The sequence below is a fragment of the Lasiosphaeria miniovina genome (genome assembly GCF_030549165.1).
Source record: "Lasiosphaeria miniovina strain SMH2392-1A chromosome Unknown B0T26scaffold_7, whole genome shotgun sequence".
Taxonomy (NCBI): Eukaryota; Fungi; Ascomycota; class Sordariomycetes; order Sordariales; family Lasiosphaeriaceae; genus Lasiosphaeria; species Lasiosphaeria miniovina.
In genome coordinates this window covers 3,736,704-3,761,396 of record NW_026848226.1, presented here as the reverse complement: position 1 = coordinate 3,761,396, position 24,693 = coordinate 3,736,704, and the positions used below count along the sequence as shown (strand labels likewise).

The 24,693-nt window shown below is 53.8% G+C and overlaps 10 protein-coding genes across 10 annotated transcripts; 6 read left to right on the top strand and 4 right to left on the bottom strand.

The window, feature by feature from the left end:
• Nucleotides 1–25: 25 nt before the first annotated feature.
• On the top strand, nt 26–2,173 carry B0T26DRAFT_756415 (uncharacterized protein; the record flags this gene model as incomplete). Its single annotated transcript, XM_060446093.1, has 7 exons — nt 26–181; nt 259–318; nt 420–566; nt 639–731; nt 759–1,431; nt 1,504–1,622; nt 1,733–2,173. The coding sequence occupies 7 exons, from the start codon at nt 26–28 to the stop codon at nt 2,171–2,173; spliced, it is 1,689 nt and encodes a 562-aa protein (XP_060292106.1).
• A 730-nt stretch (nt 2,174–2,903) lies between these two features.
• On the top strand, nt 2,904–3,786 carry B0T26DRAFT_680597 (nucleoside-diphosphate-sugar epimerase; the record flags this gene model as incomplete). The annotated part of the gene is made up of 2 exons (XM_060440507.1): nt 2,904–3,163; nt 3,261–3,786. 2 exons carry the CDS (start codon nt 2,904–2,906, stop codon nt 3,784–3,786), a joined length of 786 nt encoding a protein of 261 aa, XP_060292105.1.
• A 565-nt stretch (nt 3,787–4,351) lies between these two features.
• Nucleotides 4,352–6,011, top strand: B0T26DRAFT_728839 (uncharacterized protein). Its single transcript, XM_060442923.1, has one exon. It carries the CDS (start codon nt 4,490–4,492, stop codon nt 5,768–5,770), a length of 1,281 nt encoding a protein of 426 aa, XP_060292104.1. The 5' UTR covers nt 4,352–4,489; the 3' UTR covers nt 5,771–6,011.
• A 1,075-nt stretch (nt 6,012–7,086) lies between these two features.
• Nucleotides 7,087–7,314, bottom strand: B0T26DRAFT_614374 (uncharacterized protein; the record flags this gene model as incomplete). Its single annotated transcript, XM_060435956.1, has 1 exon — nt 7,087–7,314. A coding segment is annotated over one exon (228 nt), but the record flags the coding sequence as incomplete, so codon positions are not given.
• A 2,833-nt stretch (nt 7,315–10,147) lies between these two features.
• Nucleotides 10,148–11,197, top strand: B0T26DRAFT_744075 (uncharacterized protein; the record flags this gene model as incomplete). The annotated part of the gene is made up of 3 exons (XM_060444354.1): nt 10,148–10,636; nt 10,706–11,038; nt 11,081–11,197. The coding sequence occupies 3 exons, from the start codon at nt 10,148–10,150 to the stop codon at nt 11,195–11,197; spliced, it is 939 nt and encodes a 312-aa protein (XP_060292102.1).
• Nucleotides 11,198–14,179: 2,982 nt separating this feature from the next.
• Nucleotides 14,180–15,543, top strand: B0T26DRAFT_806648 (uncharacterized protein; the record flags this gene model as incomplete). Its single annotated transcript, XM_060447191.1, has 5 exons — nt 14,180–14,456; nt 14,507–14,809; nt 14,901–15,288; nt 15,441–15,455; nt 15,526–15,543. The coding sequence occupies exons 1-5, from the start codon at nt 14,323–14,325 to the stop codon at nt 15,541–15,543; spliced, it is 858 nt and encodes a 285-aa protein (XP_060292101.1). The 5' UTR covers nt 14,180–14,322.
• Nucleotides 15,544–18,435: 2,892 nt separating this feature from the next.
• Nucleotides 18,436–18,756, bottom strand: B0T26DRAFT_756411 (uncharacterized protein; the record flags this gene model as incomplete). Its single annotated transcript, XM_060446092.1, has 1 exon — nt 18,436–18,756. The coding sequence occupies one exon, from the start codon at nt 18,754–18,756 to the stop codon at nt 18,436–18,438; it is 321 nt and encodes a 106-aa protein (XP_060292100.1).
• Nucleotides 18,757–20,070: 1,314 nt separating this feature from the next.
• On the bottom strand, nt 20,071–21,369 carry B0T26DRAFT_601091 (uncharacterized protein; the record flags this gene model as incomplete). The annotated part of the gene is made up of 2 exons (XM_060435738.1): nt 20,071–20,765; nt 20,814–21,369. Coding segments are annotated over 2 exons (1,251 nt in total), but the record flags the coding sequence as incomplete, so codon positions are not given.
• A 1,100-nt stretch (nt 21,370–22,469) lies between these two features.
• B0T26DRAFT_655489 (Septin-type guanine nucleotide-binding (G) domain-containing protein) lies at nt 22,470–23,611 on the bottom strand (the record flags this gene model as incomplete). Its single annotated transcript, XM_060438629.1, has 3 exons — nt 22,470–22,799; nt 22,852–23,414; nt 23,491–23,611. 3 exons carry the CDS (start codon nt 23,609–23,611, stop codon nt 22,470–22,472), a joined length of 1,014 nt encoding a protein of 337 aa, XP_060292098.1.
• Nucleotides 23,612–24,440: 829 nt separating this feature from the next.
• Nucleotides 24,441–24,623, top strand: B0T26DRAFT_621885 (uncharacterized protein; the record flags this gene model as incomplete). The annotated part of the gene is made up of 1 exon (XM_060436086.1): nt 24,441–24,623. A coding segment is annotated over one exon (183 nt), but the record flags the coding sequence as incomplete, so codon positions are not given.
• Nucleotides 24,624–24,693: the final 70 nt, after the last annotated feature.

Sequence of the window (24,693 nt, the reverse complement as noted above, 5' to 3'; positions counted from 1 at the left end):
CCAAACCACCAACATCATCATCACCATGGGCGCGTACGTGTCAATCGACGACTGCCGATTCCACTACAACAGGAATATCAACTGCACATACTACTTCGCTTCCCCGGACCGGGACACTCATATGGTTGGCGGCTTTGGGAGGCATCAAGTCCCGACCGACGCAGATATTGCCGGCATTGGCGTATGCACCCCCCTCCAACCTCGTCGTCCAAGCCATTCTAGTCCCAAGTCTGATTATTAACCGTCACGTACCCGTAGATCGTATACACTTTCATTGGCGTGACATCGTTCGCACTCGCCTTGAGCATATATCATGTGGTATGGATGATCTCCAAAACGGTTGGGTGGAAGTCCCGAATCCTCGAAGGTAAGATTGCCAACCGACACCTGCCTCTCTTACCACGACGTTGGTTTAACAGTGTCAACTTCACACCAGCGAATCCGAGTACCGGAAGAGCCAACGCGGCTGCGGCCTCAGCGTTTCCATCATCTGCGAGACGCTCGTCATGGCCTGTAGCGACCAGCAAGTGTTCACGGGGGGCGCGTATGCCGTCACGCTGAGATATGTTCGTCTCCCCTTCCTCTCACTCCCCCCCAAAGCTTTTCCCCCATTTGGTGGCTCACAAAAATGAAAACAGTGGAAAGGATGCGAGGTCACCGCTTACCACTACAACATCATCTCCAACATGATGATCCTCACCTGCGCCACGCACCTCATGTCCGTCACCATCGTGCGCAACTACTAGCGATTCCCGTAGCTAGCCATCCTGCGCATCCTGATCGTCACCGGCCTGTTCACCGTCACCGGCATCTTCCTCTCGAGCCAGAACGCACAAACCACATCCGTCCTCCTGCCCTTTCCCAGCGCGATCCCCCCGGACAACCAGATTGAAAACGTCATGTTCCTGCCGGCGGCGTGCTTCCAGAGCAACAATTCGCTCCTCATATCAACGCTAGACGACTCGACGTCCTCGCCGGAGCAGTCGAAAAAGACGCTCATCTACAGCCAGCCGGGCAACCCCATCCAGGGCTGGAACCTATTCCTCATAATCCTGTTCTGCTACTGCGCCGCCTTCATCGTCGACGTCGTGCGCTTCTTCCGCCGCGGCATCGGCAAGGAGCCGCGCGGGTGGCGCGGCAACTTCGCCGCCAAGCACCCGCGCTTCTGCGCCGCGCCGGGCAGGGCCCTGAAGATGGCGGCCAAGATCCTCTTCTGCCTGTATCTCTTCGTCAGCATCAGCGTCAGCGCGACCGCCGTCATCTTTTCGGGCCTATACATCAACGGCCTGCGCTCGTGGGCCAAGAATACGGGCTGGTTGGAGGTGAGCGAGGGTGGGCAGAGTGCCGAGGACGATGCCACGTCGTTCGGCCAGCTGGTTCCAATCTTTTTGTGTCTGTTGATTCTGTTTGGCTTCGCGCAGACCCTCAGCGGTGAGCTAAGCCCCCTATCCCATTTTATGTGTACCTCCTTTTAGCCGCTGACTTCGTTTGGGTTACGAACAGACATGAACAAGAGATACAGCGAAAAAATGTACAGCGAAGATGGCACCGTCACCTACGACCCCAGCAGCAGCAGCAAGATCATGCTCCCGACACCGACACCCGGGAAGGAAGGCATGCACGTGGCGGAGGGATCGGCTACGCCGGGAACGCCCGGGTTTGGGGGATGGCCGCTGCCGCAGCAGCAACCTTCAAGCCATTATTTCATGAACAATGGAAACCGTAATCATAGGGCGGCAGCACTCCGCCGGTCCGGCCGGGCCCATACCCCCACCAGCAGAGCCCGTACCCCCACCAGCAGAGCCCGCGCCCCCAACACAGTCCGAATCCGCAGCAACAACCGTCGAGCTATTCCTTCATGAACGCAAATCACAGCCCTCAAGTCGGCACTCCGCAGTCGCATGACCATCAGAGCCCGCACATCCATCAGAGCCCGCACCTCCATCAGAGTCCGCACCTCCAGCAGAGCCCGCACCTCCAGCAGAGCCCGCACCTCCAGCAGAGCCCCAAACCGCAACAGAGCCCACACCCCTGGCAGAGTCCCAATCCAGAGCAACAGCCGTCAAACCATTTTGTCATCAATGGAAATCACAGCCCTCTGGTCGGCACTCCGCACCATCACAGTCCCAATCCGCAGGACAACTCAAGATCCCTACGGAGCTCACGTCATTAAATTAAGGACTACTAATACTGCTATCGAAGGAGCAAGGGTTTCATTTTTCCTTCACTAGCGGTGTTTACCTTCCCCTGGTGTTAGCCATGATTATGAGAGCATGGAAGTTTCTGTGCGGCATGGGTAATTAGTCTGTTTCCCGCTGTGATGATATTTAGTTGAACTGGTCGATATTGTTGGATTGTTCCTTGGGTCGACGAGGGGGATTCAGATTGTAACGCTGTTAATGAATCCAACTTTTTAATTACTATTCATTTTCTAAGACTGTTAAGCCATTGGACTTGGAATTCTTTTCTCATTCCCTCGTTATGTGTCTTACTTGATGTTGTCTCTTGCGAACGGGCGAAAGTCAGCCTGAGATGCGTATTCGTCCGCGAAGAAAATAATCATTGGCTGTATTCAAGGCCTTCCTTAATTCGTGGCTGCCAAAATGACTGGGGTTCGTTAGCTCCGACGCCGCCTGTCGCTTGCCGCGGACATCGACCGTGACTACTAACTCCGCGGATATAATTAGGTAATCTTTTTAGCTCCGGGGGAGGTGTATTAAGAGGCTTCCGCTTCCAACCCTGTCCTGTCCATTACGCCGCGTCCGTATTAATAGTTTTGTCAAATGACTGGTTGGCCAACATACCTACCTTTATAAAATTCGAGCCCGATCACTTTTTGTCCTTCTGTTCCCGAGCCAAATCAAGCCGTCAAGGCCCTCAAACACCGAATCGCAGCCATCGCAATGCATCTCATCCTCGCCGGAGCCACAGGGCTCGTGGGCTCGGCCGCGCTCGACGCCATGCTCAAGATATCCGATGTCACACGCATCTCCATCCTAAGTCGGCGTCCGGTGCCAATGGCCGAAGCAGCCAACGACGCTCGCATCAACGTCGTTATCCACACGGACTTCTCATCATACGACAGCAATGTTCTCCAAAAACTCAGCGACGCCGACGGCTGCGTGTGGGCCCTGGGCATCAGCCAAACCCTCGTCGGCAAAGAGTAAGTCGGCTCCATACCACACACACACACTCAATGATTACCACTCTCCCGGTCTCTCCAGGTCCACTTATTAATACCTACCTCTCTTCCTCTCCAGAGAATACATCAAGATCACTAAAGACTATGCCGTCGCTGCGGCCGAAGCCTTCCAGAACATCCCCTCCACGACCAAAAAACCCTTCAACTTCGTCTACGTCTCCGGCCGTGGCGCGACCTTCACCCCAGGTCTCATGACGCCGCTCTACGGCCGCGTCAAGGGCGAGACGGAGCTTCTGCTGGCCGAGATGCGCCGCAAAAACCCCGACTTCCGCGCTGCCACGGTGCGCCCCGCGTGGGTGGACGACGCCGACCACGCCGCCATCAAGCCCTACATACCGGGCGACAAGGGGTTCGTGCTTAGGAGCATCACGGTGGGCGTGCTGGGGCCCGTCGTGCGAGTGGCCAACAAGGCTTCGTGGTCGCCGACGGGGCCGCTGGGCGTGCTGTTGACGGAAATGGCCTTGGGGCGGTTCGACGATGAGCAGGCGTGTGCAGGCAAGGGGTATCACACGCTGGATGGGGGGTTTAAGGTTGTTGACAATGTGGGGATGCGGAGGTTGGGCGGGTGGGACGAGAAGAAGTGAGCTGGAGACAGAACGTATCCGAGGTTCATGTTGCTTCAGACCGCCAAACGAGAGCTCGGTCCAAGTTTTTTAGAGGGAGGGCTTGGTAGAGGTCTGCTCGGACGTACTGCCGTCCGTCTCCGATCCCCATACGTACGGTAATTGGAGCCGCCTTGCAAGAACGTGTTGGTCTCAATCCAACCAACAGTGAAATCCCAAAACAGTTGGGAACGAGGAACTGAGGGCGCGCGCTCCCAGAACATCGTCGAGAGGAACGCGTGTTGCGTAATTATTATTTTTGCACCTGCGCACGTGACTATTGAAACAAAAACCGACAAGTGTTTGGAGCAGTGAAGCAAACCGTTCATTAGAAGAAGCTCTGGAGGGATAGGACACTCACGTGATCAAGTACGAAACAAAACTGACAAGCGTTAATTATTAACGTTCATGATATGCGAGTTAGCCATGATAAGCGAGTTGGCCACCTTAACGAGATTTGGTGGGGCACAAGCAAAAAGATGTTAGTAAATTGTTAGTGATCTTATCAATTTCTTATTGCATTTGGCTGCGCACGCTACCTGGTCTCGTTAAGGTGGCTAACTTGCTTATCACGGCTAACTCGCTTATCAAATACGTTACACTCGACAATTACCCCTCTTTTTCCTTGGGCAACCAAGCTTTGAACTCTTCACACGCGCCACTCGCTCGGCCATTGACTTCAACGATGCCTACACTTCTTCAACTCCCCAACGACGTACTGTCTCTGATAGCTTGGGAAATACATTTGCGGAGCTTGCTCAACTTTCGATTGGCATCAAAGCATCTAAACGCTGTGGCGCTGCCGGCAATTTGCAAGCGACGCTTCGAGACACGTTATGTAATGCTTCAGCAGCATAGCCTCGAAAATCTTCTCGAGATATCCCGTCACACTGTTTTTGGTCCCGCTTTAAAGACCTTGACGATTTGCATCGACCATCTGAAGAAGCATCCCCAATATGACCACGCCCCATTGCATTGGGGTGACTTGGCTCGGATGATGGCCGAAGGAGACCTAATCCCCGGAATGCCCGATCCGAGTTCAAGGGGAGGTAGTGAAGAGCTTGTTGTGAATAGACCAGCGTATGAAAGCCTACTGGAGGATCAGAAATTCATGATGGAATCGGGGCTCAACACAGCATACCTCACGCAAGCAATCGCGGCATTCCCAAATTTGGAGACCGTCGTCGTCAACAACGCGTTTCAGCCGTGGGGGGCAGCCGCCCAGGGACGACAAACAAGCGTGCCCATGTCTAACGGCATAGATGGCTTGGAGAGCAATGAGTTTGTTGTGCAGACCCTTCATAGGGTTATTTTAGCCATCGCCGCAAACAACATTTCCTTGTACGAATTGGATATAGCGATCGGACGGCTCGACGGCGGTATTAGCCCAGACATGCTGGTCTTTCCGAGGCCAGTCTTACGGTACATCCAAAGCCACCCTATTAGCCTTACCAGCCTCTGCTTGTCAGTCAGCCCTCGCAACAGTATACACCCAAATAGTGAGCTAGTGGGAGATCTTTTGGGCTTTACCGCACTTTTTCCAGGATTACAGCGTCTGTCCCTCGAATTTAACCTTCGCGATGAACACGAACATTTCCCTGCCATCTCGCAGAGGCTGCGGTTGCCGGGCTTACGATTTCTGGCCATCGGTGCTGTCCAATGTACCGAGAGTGAACTTGTTACACTTTTGCTCGGTCAAAAGGATAGCTTGGAAGAAGTTTCATTCACCCTTATCGACATTATATCCGAAGGTGGAAGTTGGCAGTCATGTCTTGCAACAATACGCGATGAACTCTCTATCCGGCTTCTGGAAATGATTCACTGTCAATCGGCGGATAAGGATGTATACTATTGTGAGAGCGGGAGTGATGGTGTAACCTATCTGGACGCCTTTGAGATTGGTGGGTCCTGGCAAGACTGGACAGATAGCATTAATTGCATCACGATAGGGAAGGGTGGGAACTAATGCGCCGGAAATTATGGTGGCAGCCGATAAAAGGCTGGAATATTAGATAGAACAAAAGAGGGAGGGGCATGTCATTATCAATGGGACAGAAGTAGGCTCCTTGTGGTTCGATATGGCAGATCGTTCGAATTTGAACATTGTGTTGTGTTGGCGCAGGCGAAGGTGACTACAAGGAAGACCCTCGGAAGATTTATTGAATCATCACTGTAAAATATGAGTCACGAACAATATTTCAAACCCCACAAGAAACAAAAAAGGAAGACATATCTAGTCCGACATGAACGGACACCGTCCAAACCCCCCAATCCTATCCGACTCGTTCCGCCACGCAGGCGCATGTAGAGAATCGGACTTCTGCAGGTGTATTCCACCTTCGTATAAAAGTAAAACGAATAGGCCAGAAGGCCGGGTTGGAGAGTATCGTAACGTAGCACTGGGGTGGGAATGTGTATGGAAGAAGATGCGAAAAGTCAAAAAGGGTCCTAAGCTAGAGCATCCTTAAGTCTGTGTGTATAGTTGTCGCGATCTTAATTTTTTTGGCAAAGCTCTACCGGAGAACATGGCCAGGCAGCGGCATATTGCGGGAGAGAGCACAGGGGGGTGGATTGCAGGTGCATAAACCAGCTGTGTGCCGAATGACGGAGAACGCCACTGAGAAGGGCAGGTCACTTGGCGGAGCAATGGTCACGACTGGTAGGCGGAGGTCTCGATCGAGGCTGGTGGCGGTGGGCTTGTGGGGTAGGTATATTTTGGCCTCGTGTATAAATAGAAGGAAATGACTCCATTAATATCTAGCTATATATTCCAAAGCTTCCCCGATCTACCCGACCTAATACAACTCGGTATATTTCTCCGGACGGTAGCGGCCACGATGCGGTCGTGTGGAATAAGAGGTCAGCAAATCGAGCGCCGTTCCGTTTTCAGTTCAAAAAATGGCCATGGAAGAACCCAATGATTTGGCTTACAAACAAGGAGTTAGGCCCAGAAATCAAGGCATTATGGCCGAGTAAATCAAAGAGTCGAGGCCGTAAATCCCATAATTCAACTTCCCCTTGCGTGAGTAGTATCCTCGGGCGGCGGCGGGGCTACTTTGAGGCCCACCTTCAGAACTAGCTGCAACTGAGATCTGCACGGAAAGGCATTGACCGTTTTAACGTTCAGCACGTATGCCACCACCACGCGGTTACCAAGTCCTAGCAAAAAACGGACTAATCAAATATATTACACATAACTGCATAATATTACTCGTCTTATTGGGAGTCAAAGCGATAAGAACCCTCCGATTCGACCGTATAAACGAAACAACATCGTATATTCTAGCTACTCCACTCAGCGAAGGTGGCTAAAGACGACAGCGTATATGGATGCTCTTCGCCAAGCACTCGCCGCCGAGCCTGGGCACAGTCCCCCATTAATGATAAAGCATCTACGCGTCGACCTTGACCTTTCCAGGTAAAAGCGAGGTTGTTCATGCTCGCCAGCGTATCTGGGTGATCGGCCCCGAGCTTGGTCTTGCTCGTCTCGATCACCTGCACAAATAGCTTCTCGGCCTCCTCCCACCGGCCCTGGTCCTTATATATCAACGCCAAGTTGCCTATACTCACCAGCGTATCTAGGTGATCGGCCCCGAGCTTGGTCTTGCTCGTCTCCATCACCTGCATCTCTATCTTCTCGGCCTCCTCCCACCGGCCCTCGTCGTAATATATTCCTCCTAACGTAGCCCCGATAAAGCTTTGGTGCCTCAATAGATCTTTGCCCCTATCACCGTAATTTTCACTGATATCTGGGAGTTGTCCAACCAGGTGTCGACGGAACTCAGGCTGTTCCTCCTCTACGCTCTGAGAGCACGCCGCGAGAACAAAAACCATATAACACCACCGCCACGGCTGACTTTGGCCGCTCTGAGTTGTCCGCCACCGAACCAGGCCATGCATCGTCACGCCAGTCCAATCTCCCTCCACTCGTTATAACAGGCTATAGCGGAGTAGTATATCGCGGGCCTGCCGATAGGCAAAACTATCCCAGTCGCCATCGCCGGATAAAAAAAATTTTGGAGCTCAGTAGGTATCCTCTCAACTGTCTCCTTGCCCAACCCAACGTTGATGGCTGACATTCCAAGACTGTCCAAACGAAACATCTCGTCCTGAATGATGCTGCTCTTGAAATACGCAAGAAACGTCAGCAGCAGGTCAGGCCGTGGGTGCTCCTTCGAAATCTTCTCGAGTGTGGTGTCCCATACGGTCCATACTGTCTTTTCCGTCGGTCGCAATCCCCGGAAATCATTTATCTGTAGGAGTTCGTCGCGGTGCCTGTCGTAATCTGCCAGATATTGCCGCAGAGCTTGCTCGGTCGGGGAGTTTTCGGCGATATAGGCTTCTGCAAGATCGATGGCAAGCGCTAGGTATACGAGCTTTTCCGCCACCCTGTTGCAGCTCTCTTGAATGCCTTCAGAAACAGACTCTGCGTCGAGCCGCAGATGTTGGAAAAGAAGTCCCGCTCCCTCTAATGGAGACATAGAGCCAACTCGGACCTGTTCGCAACCCCCAGAGACCAGCTTCACACTCCAGCCGTCTTAGCTGGTGGTGATGATACTTCCCCCCCGCCTTCCCCTCGGCATGACCTTTTTGATCCCCCAAATGATATCGTTAGCATTATCGACAATCACCAGCCACTCGTCGTCCGTCTCTGTTCTATGACGAAGCCATCGGTGTACCGCCTGGACCGTTGCGTCCGTATGAACCGATCCCTGTTTCTCAATGTGCTCCACCGGAAGCCCTAGCTCCGCAGCACATCTTTGGAAGCTGGATCTTGCTGCCTCTTCATCCGTCGCATCGATCCAAAGAATCGGGTTGTGTTGATGTCTGTGCTTCTTAACGTAATCTAGCGCCAGCTGGGACTTGCCGGTACCACCTATAGTCCGTAAAGAGCGACCGTGTACGGAACGCTTGCTGTCTCGAGCCGTAGCTTCAGCTTTCGCTCGAGTTCCGTCGACAGCTTGGCTCGCTCCGTATAGGTATGTGCCGTCTCAAGCGGGACGGCGTAGTAATGCTTCACCGGCCGGGCGGGGGATATCGTTACTTCGATAAGCTTCGAAAGTATTATCTGATGACTTTCGCTTCTCGACCTAAACTTATTAAGCCGTAATGGTCGACGGATAGGCCAATGTTTCGGACGTTTCGGCCCTCATATGTGGCGGACTGCTCACGGACGCACTAGATCTGTTATTAGCGCGCTATCCAGGCTGACGCTGACATTTTACTTACAAGTCGCTGCCACCGAATAAACCACAGCCGGAGAATTCGCGTCGGCCGCTTCTCGAAGAAGTTAAACCATCTAAGTCATCTCGAGCAATCGCCATAAACTCCTTATGCAGGTCAAGCAACGAAATCGAATCATATTCCAAGTTGGCTAGGAGGAACGGGTTCGACCTAAGCGGCTAGAGAGCTTGTGCCGCTAGCCAGCCCCATGGGCCGAAACTGGTCCCACGATGCGGTGTGCCCAGGAACAAGATCGCCTTGATGTGCTCAAGGAGCTCATTCCCGAGGTTTGTTAACCGTGTGTGCACCGCATCCCTCTTCTAGTATGAGTCGTAGTTGTAAAAGAACATACGAACATCGGTGCTGCCCGCCGGAAGGATATCGCTAGGGAGAAAGTCGCTGACCCAGTTCACGAATCGCTCGCCGTCCGTCGTCGCTTCTTCGGGCGTATTAGCCGCCGTCACATGTTTCGTCGCCCGCCACGTCGTGTCGGGGTTGGACCCTAGGCCGTGGACGAAGACGATACTGTCCTAGTCAGAAATTTATCGTTACAGTGGTAGCCGGGATTGTACCTACTCTAATCCGTCTGCCCGCGCCGGTGAACTGTTTGTGCACGCTGGAACGAGCCCATATCTCGACTTTGGGGCTTGGTCGAAGCTGAGCCGGCTCGAGATCCTCTTCGTGACTTAGTAGTAGAAGAATAGGCTTGAGAACAGGAAGATGAGGATGTATGCAGCCCTATTCGAGACTCTCTCCGTGGCTTGCTTGTAGAGGAAGACCACGGAGAGCAAGAAAATGGGGTATGCAGCCGATGGTCACCCCCAGGCAACGGACTTAGGATGTTGTGGATGTAGGTGCGGCCTGGCGATGGCCTGCTGTGTTCCTGATTTGTGTGGTAGCTTTAGCGATTGTTGCCAAGTCGATAGATGGCAGAAGTGAAGGGATTGAGCTCTGCACGAGGCTGAGCAGCGTTGGCATATTTGCAGCCACACTGAAGTTACTGTTGTTGCCTGAGGTTGCATTACCCCTCATGACACCACTTTCCACCGTGTCTGTCTGCCTGATGGCTAACAATTGCCTATCCGCCGCCTAACTTGCCGTCTAGTTCTGAATCTTAGTGATGTCTATTTTAACCTATTCTCAAACTCCTTTCCCTCCATCCTGTGCTCCGAGTACAGACTGCCTTAGCCCTTATAATGACGTGAGCACTCAAAATGGCTCATCCCAGCCAGAGAACGTGGCTGGATACATAACACACGTGCCAGGAGATCCCGCTGTCAGTCTCCTCTCTGACGATGTTCATGCCCATCTGTCTCGTCACCTAGAGAATCCCCTCCTGGACGAGCTTTACGAGAAGCTCTGGGCTGTTGCCAAGAAGTCCAGTCGAAACATCGACCCGCTCCATACGCAAAAGGTCAAAGGCCGAAGCATTATCCCTACCGAAGATCCCAGACTCCATCTCACCTGGCACTGGGACAGGATCTATATAAAGCCCGTTCCTGTGTTCCTACTTAACTACGAATTTTGGACAACATATCTTCAGCCTTCGTCATCTTCAGGCTTCAACGGCTCGATTGCAGTTGGATTCTTGCGGTCGTATGCTTTGCTCGTGCCACATCGTCTAGACTTCATGTTGGCAAAAGAGGCCCACCTGATTCCTAACGATGTGAAGGACTAGCTTCAATGGTCAAAATTCATCAGCCACTTCCGCCATCTCCCTGATGAGAGCGTCGCGAGGCGATATCGCTACGGACAGTTACGACTTTCCCGGCTCAACTGGGCCGTCCGAATATTCCGCCCACAACACACGAGGACGGTGTGGTTCTACGAGATCCCCCATTGGTCTATCTCCAGCTTTATGTCGAGGGCGATTGTGCCTCTGTTGTTCGTGTTTGCCGGTATATCCCTTGCCCTGTCATCCATGCAAGTTGCACTCTCGGTACCGACAGACGACCCCTGGTTTCATGGACTGGGCGAGTCTGGACTACAAAACGTAGGCCGAGCGTTTTGGGTATTCTCTATCGCCGTGATACTGGGTTGGGTAGCTCTCTAGGCCCTCTTGCTTCGCATTCCAATTGCTATCCTGGTATCGCAAGTTTCATGGGGACTTGCGAGAGAGAGGCGACGTGCGGGGGTTACTGCCGACCGCGGCCGCGAATGCTCAGAATGAACAGGGTCAGGCATATAGATCGGAATGTGGAAGAGATGTCGACTGCCGGCTAAGGGGTTTGTCAGTTGGATGTACCTGTGCGGAGAAAGTTGAACATTGAAATCGTGGGCACTGATTTCGGTCTCTACTGTATAAATGCCTGCATCAATCACCTAATCTACTTCCGACGGCTGTTTGGTGGCCCAGCTCGCCTGCAGCGGGTTTCGAGCGCAGTGAGAAACTGGGACCTGGGTGGGCCACGACTTGGTTAACCTCTTCAGGAGCTGAACCCGCCCTAGGCCTAACTTTTTCGGCTCTCGCTTCTCCTCTCCCTCTGCATAAGGTAGAACGCTTTGCATTGCGATAATGAGATTCGCGCTGATTTCCCGTCGTTTATCACAGTACGCGCGTATGAACAATACGGTACCACAAGGCTATCTGTGAGGGTGTCAACACGGCCCAGCGGGAGCGCCGCTATCTCCTCAGCAAGCTCCTATGGCTATCGCTTAGCTTTCCAAAATTCATCCATGGCGTTCGTAATCATATTTTATTCCTTCTCTTCTTCCACTTTTTTACTTATCTCGATCCTTCGCACTAGGTCCCTTTCAGTTTCATCATACTGCTCATTATCCGCCCAAGAGGCCAGCTCTAGTGATTTAGAGCGTCTCCCGCACCAACCGGTAGAGAGAGCCCTTCTCGAAGGGAGGACATTATCAAGTGCCGAGGATCGCGGGGCTTGTCGAATACGCAGATACGCCAATGGCTACCGCTCCGAATCCGCCGCTGCGCAAGCGCCCCCCAAGTATCTTAAATGAAGCCTGGCTCGCTCAGAGGAAGCCGAAGCTAGCAGTATCAAGGCGCCGAAACCTGGAAAGTGGAAAAGACGCACGTGCCCTCCAATCGACAGAATTTCCTACAGTACGTAATCATCTCCCCTTTTGAGACTGGATAAACTCTCCCCTTCTGGAAAAGACTAATAATACTAAATTTTACCCCAATATCAAGCCTTTGTGTTATCCCTTCATGTATGTGAAGAACTCGTTAAATACCTACTTTAAATTTTGAACCCATTATCTACCATCATTTTCTTATCGATTCTTCCCCTTAAGTTGAGTCGAATACGCCGTGATTCTCCCCCCAAGTGGAGTCGAATAAGCCGACGTGACTCCCCAGAAGTAGCCGGGGATGTGAGTGTCTTTCGATCTCTGGGACAGCAGTTGTTTCGTCCCCCTGCCCGGGATCTACGTTGTCGAGGCCGACAGCCGCCTGAGAGTCGAGATGCTAGCGAATGTCTCTCAGGATATGGCCCATGCACAGGAGGTAGACCTCGCGAAGGGCCGGGCAGGACCCGATGACCATGCCTATGAACTCGCCGTCGTCGACCTTCATGGCCCACGCGCCAGAGTCTCCCGGCCGGACCATGTCCCACATGGTGGCAACCAAGACGGGCTGCGGCCAGCTGGTCGTGGGGATTCCAAACACGCCGCTGGCCTCTAGCATTCCAAACTTTAGGTCTGACGATGTCTTGATGACAATCTGCGTTGGCGGAAAGCCCGCCCACAGGTGCATGAATTTCTTGTTTTGCGCCGGATGCTGCAGCTTCTTCAGCGCCCAGTCGAAGCGTGCATTGGGCGTCGCCAACACGCCGAGGTCGAACCGCGGCTGGCCGAGAAAGCTTTGGACTGCTCCAGCTTCGGACACCATGCGGCTCAAATCAGAGCGCTCGTTCTGAGACGTTTCTTGCTAGCCTTGATCAACATCCACGCCCAGTGGCTGTTCGGTGCCCTGAGTCTGGGTCGATTCCTCGGGCGCTGCATCATCATCGTCGTCTCGGGTCACAGATGCATATTGCACGTCGTCAAACAATTCAATGCCGGAATCTTCAACTCCTTCGTCCTCGTCTGACTCTGCGACGGGCTCGAAGTCGTTGAGCCGCGCGATAGACCACGCAGGAGGCACAGCGCCGCCGGTATTACTATTGCCAGAGGTCGTCGCAGGCATCATGTCGAGCTCGGCCCTGTAGGCCAGCCCGCAGCACCTAAACCTGCACGCCCTCAAAAGGCCACTCTGGACGATAACCTTGCCGATACCCTTGCGGAGCCACTTGGCAGCGGAGATGACGGCGATGCGGGGCGTTGCGCGGTCCGTGTCGGGTCCGACGAGGAAGCAGCGCAGCATCCATGGGGGTTCGCTGAGTGGGTGGGCCGCTGGGCTTGCAGGCGCTCCCGCTTGGCTTTGATCAGGTCTCCCAGTGAGCCCTCGAGGTTGGTCCAGATGTGCTCCACGACGCCCGTCACTCTCCACCCGATGAGCTTCAGCCCGGGAGCGTAGTCGCTCCTGAAGGCCTCGGCGCCGAAGCAATCGGCATATTTGGGGTCCGTTCTGGCAAATTGCTGGAGCACCGCCCGCGAGGCTGGCAGGCCGTCATCAGCGCCCAGCTTGACGGCCGGGGCCAGCGTAGATGCTGGGAGAAATGCCGGTAGGGGTAGTGCAGCAGCGGCGGCGGGCATGGTCTGAATTGGGGCTGGACGGATAATTATGATGAAATCAATTACCAGAGTGGCGGCCGCCTATGCAGTTGCCGTGGTATCATTGTGGTTTGTCGCCTGCTTTTTAATTATGCTGTCTTTTTCGAAGAGTGGATGGACAGAGGATATCACCTAGTGGAGGAGTTGGGACTGCTCAACCTGAAAGACTGCCCGGGGCAGGCGCCTGCCCTTCAGCTCCCTCCTTGCTTTCTCCCAAATGGGCAATTGGAATTCGGGGCCGTGGCACAGCCACCACCACAATCAGGACTGAAAACTGGCAGGCAAGGTCTCTTGGCAGGGTATGCCGCTATCCCGGACCAGACAGACCTCGAGATACCTAGGTAATGTAACTACTACCAGGATCCGGCAATAAACTACCTACTCGTCGTCTTCAAAGAATTACCTCAAATTATGGCTTCACCCGTTGGAACCACGGTGCTCCTTCATGCGCCCATGTTCAGCAACACGCCAATGCCTCAGGCTCTCAGGGCCCCTCTTCTCGACAGGCTATAGCCTCTCTCCGGGAAGCAAGCCGCTGGGCAAGACGCGGACCACTTCGAGGCATACTTTGCCCACCTTGAACAGGAACGCAACCCAGCAGTGCTCAACCACCACGCAATGCAGACCTTTGCAGACTTCTTGACCATACTGGAAATCATCTGCGGCAACCCCACGGCCAGCCTGACCGCCATCCGCTCCCTCGTCGCCGCGGTCAACCCGGGTCTCTGTTCCGACCAGACCAAGCTCTCTGCGTCGATAGAGCTAGTAGACTAGTCTGGCTCTGGCTCCTCGTTAACGTTAGGATCACCATGCCCGCACGGCAGCACAGATATCTCCTCGAAGTCAGCCTGCCGTGGCCCGACAACCTGAGTCTGGCCGACGTGCTCCAGCGGCACCTCTCGCAACCGCCGCCGCCAGCGGCCTCCCAGGTCTCCACTGCCGAGCGCTTCTCCGACTACCTCAACGTGGTCGACATGAGGAAGATTACCGGCGTCCGCGTGCTGTGGACCGCGAACCTGGGCGAGCATCTCGTCTCCCAGGACTCGTGCGCCTGCCTTTTCCATCACGTTGCCGCGCTGAAGCGCATCAGAGACTCGGTGCCGTGGTAAGGCGACCAGCTCACAGAGCCGTGCTGAATTGAAACACTAGAATCGCCAATCTCTGAAATGAACTGACAAGCTGTGTCTCTGCCGCAGCAACGCGTTCCTCCCGCCGGCCTTCGTCGACGAGACGCTGGCCACAATCAACCTGCTGGTCCCGCTCGAGGACGGGCGGTGCAACGCCTGGCTCGGCGGCGAGATTGCCAGGCTCGGCGGCGAGATTGCCAGGCTCGGCCTCGACGACCAGCTCATCTACCGCAAGGCGGCCAACCGCAGCAAGCGCGGCTTTGTCTTCTGGCAGGACCGGCTGCTGGCGTTTTCCGACGCGTTCGACCGCGCTCGCCCGTCGGGACTGGCGCAGTGTTGGCACGACCGGAGGGATATGGGCCGCTGGTGGAACTACTGGCTTGTGGTCGCCGGCCTGGGCTTGGCCGTCCTGTTTGGCCTTGTGCAGTCGGTCACGGGCATTCTCCAGGTCATTGGGGTTAGTGGAGGAGGGACCTGATCTTCGAGTGGTAGATAGTTAATTATGTTTTCCCGCCCTGAATAGCTGCCAACCTGAGGACCTAAGCAAATAATTAAGACTCAACGTCCACACCCTCCAACCTTCATCCATTTTGTGTTGTGATTCTTTAGCCGGAGGATGACACGGTGAGTTGAGCCACTTAGATTTACTTGTCTTTGTAGTGAAGCAGTGAAAAGGCACCACAACACACAACAGCCACAAAAACAACACTGAGGCAAGCCGCAGGCGAGCCTTACAGAGTACTGACTGGTACGGGATTCTATGGCCGGGGAGTCAATATAACAAAGAAAAAGGCACCACTGCGTGCACTGGTCCGGGGATCTTGGTTCATGGTAAAGAGACGTGATTTCTAGAGACTGCATAGAAAAGAAGGTAAAGAGCGATGTCGGCCCTCCAGAGGGAGGGCAAGCCAGGGAAAAAAAATTGGAAAATAAAGCACACTAATAGATTACATTAGGTAAGGTGTAAACAGCCCCTTCTAGCCCGGCCCCTAAACACTAATCAGTAGAGAGACAACAACAGCACATCTGGCTGCTAATTACTGTAATAAGCCAGGTGACAGTGAAGCCAGGTGACAGTGAAGCCAGGTGACAGTGATGCGACAACTATTGTTCAAATCAGCAGTGGGCTAGAAATATTCAACAAAAACGATTGCACAGATTCTACAAAATCAATAGCTCGATTTTCGTGATCTTGACCGAGACTCCTGCGTCTTTGCAGTTGTCCTGATAGGTTTCCAGGCTAATTTGTCCCCGCTTGAAACCTTGATAATAATTGTTCTTGAATAAAAGCATTCTTCCAAGCCGATTTACTTGGCAGTTCAGCCTTCTCTGCAGCAAGATTTGCAGGAAGATCAATACCGAGGGCGCCACACCCGGCCGCTAGGAGTACGACTACGAGTTTCTCGACAACCTCCGAGCTGACATGTCCAGTAACTCTAGCGGTAGGGCCAGGATGCATGAGCATCTTCATAAATGCGATGAGATGATTTCGAGCAATGCCAGGGTGAACGAGTTTGTTGAGAGGGCTAGAACTCCGACTTTGGTTGTCGGCGGCAACAAGAAAAAGAGCAAGAAGACGACGAGGAAGAACAGAGAGACCATTATGGAAGTGGTTTGGCGTGCCCGCCTCCCCGAACCTATGCTAAAACTGGTTTAATCTTTCTACCACCTTCGTACTTCTTCCATGCAGGCTACCGGCCTAAGTCCCTGTACTATAGAAAGAACTTAATGAAAACTTCTAAACCCAATACTATTTCCTAACAAATTTAAATGGCTAACTATCTTGGTTGAAATTGAACTCATAATACCCATGTAACTTTCGTAACGGCTTGCTGCTCCAAGACTTAACAAGGCGGTATGGCCAGGCTCACGCCATGGTCCGTCTCAACGATCTCCAAAGAGAGAGGGAAGCCACAGTCGCACACAATCAACCAGATAAGTGGTGGTGCAAAGCTGACCGGCCCAGTCCACCGCTCATACAGCAACGCGTTCGCCACGGCTACAGTGGCGCTCTAGCAGCATTGGATGTTGAAGCGGAGGAAAGACATTACAACACAACGAAAACAACAACAAAATGACGCTCAGACGAGCCTTACAGAGTGCTGGCACAGGGATACATGGCCGGGCAGTTAAACATAGCAAAGAAAGGTAAATGCAGGTGTTTACCTTGAATGTGTGCGTAGTGGTGGGTATAAGCCATTTCACATGTGTGATTAATCTAACTGTGCAAGTCCCTCCGTGAGCACAGCCTCCTTGAGTAGACTAAGTATTACATAACAAAGAAAAGGGCACTACTACGTACACTACTCTAGGGATATCAATTCACGGTAAGGACGTGATTTCTAAACAAAGGCTAGAAAGAGCAGGTAAGGAGTGATGCCGACCTCTGATCAGAGGGAGGAAGGCGGGCCACCCACCGTAAATGAAGTGTGCAGGCCTAGAAAAAAGGAATGAAAACGTACCAGATTACATTAGGTAAGGGTGTAAATAAACCCCTTTTTATCCCGCCCCTTAACCCCCGACCAAGGTGCGTATGGATGGCAACTGGAATCAAAATGCTAGTAAAAACCGTGTTATACAGATCTAATTTTTTACCGACCAGGTACAAAGAAATCGAGCCAAGATTCAAAGACATACATGATATACAGTAAATAAACAATGCCCCGAGACCTAGCTGCAGACACTTGCAGCTATTCTCCAATCTCCCCAGCCTGCCATTCAGCCATGTGTATCTCTCGCGAGCACGGGACATTGATAAGGCCTGTACAGATACTATGCTACTTAAGCATCTCTTGGTCAAGTTCAAAAGTAGGAACCGGCCTACCTTGGTTCTGTGCAGCGCCTGCGACGGCGGCGGCATCGTGGGCGCGCCACCCCGCTTTCTCGTCTGGTGTGGGAGACTATGGTTTCGAGGCGGCTGGCGACTTGTATGTAGCCACCCTAACTGATGCCATTTTCAGCGTCCTCCCAACACATCGTCTGATCCACTGGAAATTCCGCAACGGCTTGCACTGAGACGAGCCTTTGGTCGGGTGATGAAGTGGCTGTCGGTAGCATTGTTGCCGCCATTACCAACTTCCGAGGGGTGGAGGAGCTGATAAGCTCTGAGAAACATCACCATTGCATCCATTTAAGGATGCATCGGAAAGTTCAAGTTGGCGAGCAGAACCGCGGCTGGGATCCTGAATGAGATCCAGGTCGGGGATATGGGAATTTCGTTCAACGATATTATGCAACTTTCATCACACTCCGCTCGCTCCGTCAGTTGTGCTGGATACAGGTCCACGAGTCAACGATGACTTGAGCCTCTTGGCATGTCCGGTGCTAGCCAGGGGCAGCTGGCGAGATTTTGCCGCCTCCTAAGTTATTTTCCGGCTCTCTTCCAGGAGAGCGTCCAGAGATTGTTGGATTTCGCTCAGTCGCCTATCCTTACCCCAGTCCATGATGTTACGGACGTACTTCCGGAACTCCAGAGAGTGCTCAGGTTCCTGAAGCAAGAAGCTCTTGACTTTCTCCATGTACTAGTCAAGGTCACTGTGCTTCCAAGTGATATACAGTCGTGCTTCTGTGCCGCTCATAGCAATACTGAAAGCAGCGCTGTTGGTCAGCCGGATTTTGCATTGTCGCAGCGCCTCAGCTGGTCGTTGAGGCGTTCGGCGATCTTAACACAAGATGCCGACCCACCGAGGCATTGGCTCGTCGCCACCCACATGGTTCCGCCTCCAGAGGGGCCGTCGGCCTTGAATTCGATGGCGAAGAATGGATATATTAGGTCCTGGTTGTTGGCAACCACCCCGACCCCATTGGCGATGAGTTGGACATGCTGCTTGGGAAATGCGCTGCGATTATAGCCGTACAGCATATCGGGCACCGGGGTGCTGACCTTGAGCTTTGGATCTCCTTGGGGGACAGTGTGTTTGGGCATCGGCTGTCTATCATTTCGTTGAAGGGGCTCGGTTGGGCTTCTCCCGCCATGTCCGGTGCGAGGCCAGTAGGGGGGCTGGCCGGCGAGACAGCGCCTCGGTCTGAAGGGTTGCAATTGCGCAGAGCTGTGATGTCGTTGATTGCCAAGGATCTCCCACGCCGCACGCGTAAATAAACGCGGGGCGCCAGGTTTTGGCGGCGGCGAAGGATAGTTGGCTGACTGGGGGTGGTTCGTCAACCCCATGCGGCCGGGACATTACGCTGCCTGCACTCTTGATCGCTTGCATCTAATAGAATCCGCATTATTAGCGGCTGCTGGATCTGGGAGGCTTGAAGGCTGAAGCTGCCTTGCAAGTTGCTCGGTTTGCCGCAATGATGAGGGTGCTGTAGCTAGGTTTTTGCCGTGCATCAGCAGGAGCTCGGTGAATGTGGCCTAAAGTACTCCACAGCGGCACAGTGCCCCCGTTTTTAAGCACGCCGGGTTCTAGCTTCCCAAAGCCTCCCCCGACCAAAAGATCCGGGGTAAAACAATAATGATCAAGTCACACCGAGAGAAATAAACAAAAGCACCAACCACATTCCTGCTGCGGCTTCATGATAGTGTCTGGGAACGCCTATTTTCGAGAAAGACCAATGCAGAGTGCACACAGAGCGTAAGAACAGCCGCGCGGCTGAGATTGTCTCGCCTTTGCATATGCACTCTTCCTCTTATGCGGGCCTTTGAAGGGTTAGGTATAGTTATAGTCCAATGACTTATAAGCTTATACAGCCGTGAGAACAACGTTTTCCAATCCTAGCTGTGCTAGAGCCAGATTACCTTTGCGGAAGACTGCGAAACCGCGGAGGTTAATACTCCTCTCTCAAGGCGTTTATAGTGAGGAGGGCTAGGCAGCAGTATGATAGTTGGACTTGCTTTGCGCACGCTAAAGAGCTGACAAGATATTGCTGATGGTGTCGGGAATCTGAAACGAGTGTCTGTATTAAGGACCATCATTAATTTTAGCTTCGACGAGACCGTATCCGAGGTTGCCCAAGCCATGTACCTCCACTACTTCTGCCTACTGAGCCCGAGGCTGCGAAGCGAAGCATTTGGGGGTGGTGGGTGATGCGAAATCTTCGTTGTCCGAAAGTGAACTGAGGTGGCCCACACAGCAAAGACAAGACTGACGAATCGACAATGTAATTATGCTCAACGCCTTGTCTAGAGAACACCAAACCATACTCTTCATCCTCTTCCTCCCTCTAAAGACCGCTAGTATGCCGTTGTTTAGAACAAGCCAGCTCAACCAACAACACTCTTAGCAACCGCCGCATCCCACCACGCCTTCAGACCAACCGCCTCAGCCTCGCACCAGCCCAGCCTGCCCGGATCCTCAATCCACCAGCTGGCGCCATTCTTCGGCTTATCGCTGACATATTTCTTGAGCGACCCGCCGTCAAACCGGTGATTCTTGACGCCAAGAAGCAGCACCACACTGCCGACGGCTGGAGCAAAGTTCCCGGGCTCGAGAAAGACAGTAAGCAGGACCTGCTTGGGCGTGGAAGGGTCGACAAGGCGCGCGGTGCGCTGAGTGTACGGTGGCAGGTGCGACGGCTCAACGTCGGAGAGCGAGGCGACCACGGCCAGCACGTTGACCATCCAGTTTTGCTTGTACGGTAGGTTGGGGACGGAGCGCAGCGGCGTGAGCCGTAATGGCTGCGTCGGGTCGTTGGCCATCCACGGCGGGGGTGGTTTGCTGCTCTGGGTTTCGTCGGGCTGCTGGGGTTTGGTGCTGGCACCAGCACCAGAGGCATCACCATCGTCTTGTGGGCGTATTTGAGGTCGGTGTCTAGTCTCGCCAGAGAACTGGGTGCGCCGTTGGGCCACATTTTCCTCGGAGACCTCCATAGTTTCGAATGCATCGTCCGAGGAAGACATGTAGTTAACATCTTCTTGTCCATCCTCGCTTGCAGCGTGCACATCTAGCGCAGGGTGGACGCTGTGGACTTGCGTGCCGGTAAGAACAGCAGCTTTTGCATCGCGAATCGGCCGTACGCGAGCCGGGTTATCAGGTACACGCCTGAGCTCCGGGCCACCAATCTGCCCGACGCTTCCCCCACTTGCGAGGCCCTTGTCATGCTTGGATTCTGGCACGGAGTCAACAAGTCCATGCCCAACGGCCGCCTGAGGCCCAACCCCCAGAATTTCCAAATACGCATTGTTCCAGCCGACTGTGATCATATCCCCAACCAGCAGGCACAGCACCTTTCTCGGCTGCCCCCTCGTCTTCGACATAGCAGTCTCCGTGTCGCCAAGTTCGTCGTCTTCCACATCCTCCACCTCCCCGGTCACCTCTATCTGGCGCAGCTCGACCTTGTCGACGCGCACATAGCAGCCCTCGTAGATCTGGCCGCCGTCGACGAAGCAGTGGATCTCTGGGTGCAGGAGCGCCTGGACGCAGAGCTCGCCGTCGCCGAGGAGCACACGGACTGCACGGTATTTCCTCGAGACGGGGATACGCGACTCAACGGACTCGACAAGAAAGATTGAGCCGGGGATGCAGTAGCGAGTGCGCAGCATGTCTGCAATCAGAGGTTTGGGATCAATTGGCTCGTCGGGGTTCAGGGAAACGACCGTGGCCGCCGCCGAAGCGACAGGAGCTGCGTGCACCGCAGACATGAGCCCGTGCTGGGAGCGCCCATGATCGCCCACGCAATGAATCCCCCGAGGAACGGCGGTTGGTTGGCCGTAATCCGTACCAACGTTGGACTTTTGGATGTTGCCTCGCCTGGTGGGTCCTAGGTAGGTCGTCAAGTGCGGGGACGCGATTTATCACGCGTCCGTCGCGTCGAGGATGAACGTTAATCAATCTATAACCCTAACCCGAGTGGTGGATAAGCTACTATGTACGTGTACCTGCAAGACGGCAATATGGAGGGCACCGACAAAAAGCGCAGGCACGGAATATGGAGGGCACCGACAGAAAGCGCATGCACGGAATCCCGTGCTGAGGCAGGCAATTCCTTGACGTCAGACTCTGTCGGCCCGAGGATACAAGGCTATTAAAACGGTGCCGCGGGAAGTGCCTAACCTTAGCTTCTTGATCCGGCTTTTCAATCGAAGGGTCTCTGTGGGGTCATTGTTCGTTGATAGCTCCGGTTCTGCATCGGCTGGCCTCGAGGGAACGTCCAAGGTCAATTCGTCAACTCCAAAGCCGTTGATACGGACTCCCAGCACAAAATCTTGATCGTAGCCCAAGGACAACAGGACATGTAAGACGGGTGTGAAAATCGGATCCGGCATTGGCACGTGCCGCAACTTAAAGCACAAGTAGAAACTCACTTCTCACCGTGTCATGTGGCATGTTTTCCGTCAGGTATCGAAACTAGCTCTCTATTAAGTGTGGAGGGCCGCGTGATTAAGAAAAAGCTGCAAAGATGTGAAAGAACTTTGGTACTAAAAGAAAATAAGGGTAAGAAGCCCGGGCCACGGAAATCGATTGCCAACAAGACATAAACACCATAGGCCAAAGGGGTATGACCTGTAATCGCATAGCATCGCATTGCGCCGTCGCCATCGCTATTTTCCTCCCCCGTCACTCGTGTCTGGCGCCTTTTTTGGGTAAGAGCTTCTGAGCACCACCTCCGCCGGGATATCAAGTCCTCTCATACACGTAGCTCGCATGGGTAGGCAACTAGAGTCTGTCGAAAGCGTAGAATCAAGGGGTATCGCACTTAGTAGCCGTTCATGGTCATCCGCTGCGAGCTGCGGCTCATCTCGCGATCCGCGGCCGGGCTAATGGGCCTGCTGCCATGGCCTTGTGCACTGCTCTCCTTGAGGGCCAAAAGCTGCTTGGCGCGGAACGTCTCATAGTGGATCTGAGACGTCGTCTCGATCAAGTCCTGGAGGTGGGTGCGGAGAAGGAAGTTCCGAAGGTAGACAAATTCGCATTGGTTCTCATCCTCGACGTTAATCACCCCCCACCGGTTTTGGCGACCGCGGACTTGCTTGCCATTGACGAGGATCGACTTCTCGGATCCCACAACCGCGAAAGGGATCAAGCTCTGGTGTGCATGTCAGTTGCCGCACGGGTTTTTCTAGGGACGGGTAGCAAACCTTGATCTGGTCGTTGACATTCCGCTCCTCCGCGTCAAACTCGTCATTGTCATAGGGGTACATCTTCAGGTTGTGGAAGGCGAACTCCTCCTTGATGCGCTCCTTGAAAGCCAATCGCTCCTCAAGAGTGAGCGAATCGGCCTTGGCAATCACCGGGACGACATTGACGACGTCCGAAAGCTTCTTGAGCACCACGATATCAATTGGTTTGAGCGAGTGGCCCGAGGGCTGGATGAAGAACAGGCAGCAGTGGATGCGCGTGTCCTGGATGTATCGCTCGCGCTGGGCGGTGAGCTCCTTTCGCAGGTACGCGGAGTGTTGGTCCTTGATGTACTTTACGATGGGGTCCCAGCACCGGTCGTTGTTGATCAGGTCGCCGTAGCCCGGGGTGTCGACGATGTTCAGTCTCAAGCGAACACCGTTCTCCTCGATGATGTGCGAAACAGACTGGATCTCCGTGGTCGACCGGATTATCTCCTCGGGGGCGAGCCTTCCCTTGGACTCGATGAGGTGGGAAGCGAAGATAGTGTTGATCAGGGTCGACTTGCCCAAGCCCGTCTGGCCTGCATCGCCAAAGACACGTCAGTCCCAATCACGGGTGGATCAGTGGAGCAGGAACAGGGAATATGCTGTACTGACCGACGCAGATGACATTGAATTGGAATCCGCGCTTCAGGAGCTTGCGCTCAATCTGAGACGTGATGCTGTCGAACCCGACGTGGCTCTGGGGGTAAATGGTGGCAGCAGGCATCGACGCCATTTTGGTCGGTGCTGATAATTTGCTGTGGGAGTCTCGTCTATTCCAAAAAGCAATGGAGAATCGCTCGCTGAGAGCTGGTTCGAGGGCCGACGGAGGGGATGCGGAAAAAAGAAGAGATTTGGGTGAATTGGACAGGTCGACGAAGCACAATCCGGCAGAGGGTTGGAAAAGTTAGGGTGTGCTTCTACTTTCTTCGTACCTCCCGCCTCTGGGCAGCTTTCCGCCAAACAATAATTTCCGTTCAAGGGGTCAGAGCTGGCTGGGGAAAGGGGGGAAGCGACTGGCCGCCGTTGATTGGCTCGGCGGGGACTGCTGCCCCAGGCACAGACCGATGAGGTTAGAGCCTGCAGTGACACTATGGCCCCCTGGGCAGGGGAGGGCCCGTGCATCCCTGCCATGGTGCTGGGTGGAACTTCCCGGGAGCGCGACCTTTTCTTCTGGCGACAGCAAAATCGGCATTGCGATTCCCGGGTCCCCATCAGCCCAGCACGAAGGAAGAGTACGGCACCTGTCGAAAGTGCAGCTACGATACCGACATTAGTGCAGATAGGAGAGCTCTTTTTCGCTCCGAGACCCTCCAATACCGACAGGCCTCGATATAACGCCGTAGAATCGAGATCGACGGTTAACTTCAACATTTGAGATGGCCATGGCGGCGCCTGCATTCAGGGCAGCTCCCTCGAGCCTTTCCTTCCTGCCGCGACTGCTGCCCTCAGTATTCTTCTCGGCGCCCAGCACACCACAACGCAATGTCCGGCTATTTTCACTTCCGTTCCTCCCCTCGCTCGCCTTCGCACTTCCAGCCTCTTTCCAGCTAGGCTTCCCGTCCATACCGTCGCTGCTCGAAGATATATGGGAATCTGTCCTCAGGGCGGTGCCGAAGAAGAAGACGTCGCACATGAAGAAGAGACATAGGCAGATGGCAGGCAAGGCGTTGAAGGACGTCACTGCGCTCTGTAAGTGCCCGGCTTGTGGGCAGATAAAAAGAATGCACTATCTGTGCCCCAGTTGCGCGATGAGTAAGTGCTACTGTGACTATAAACATGAATATGGAGCTCGTTTGCTGCTCGTGTGCTGACTAT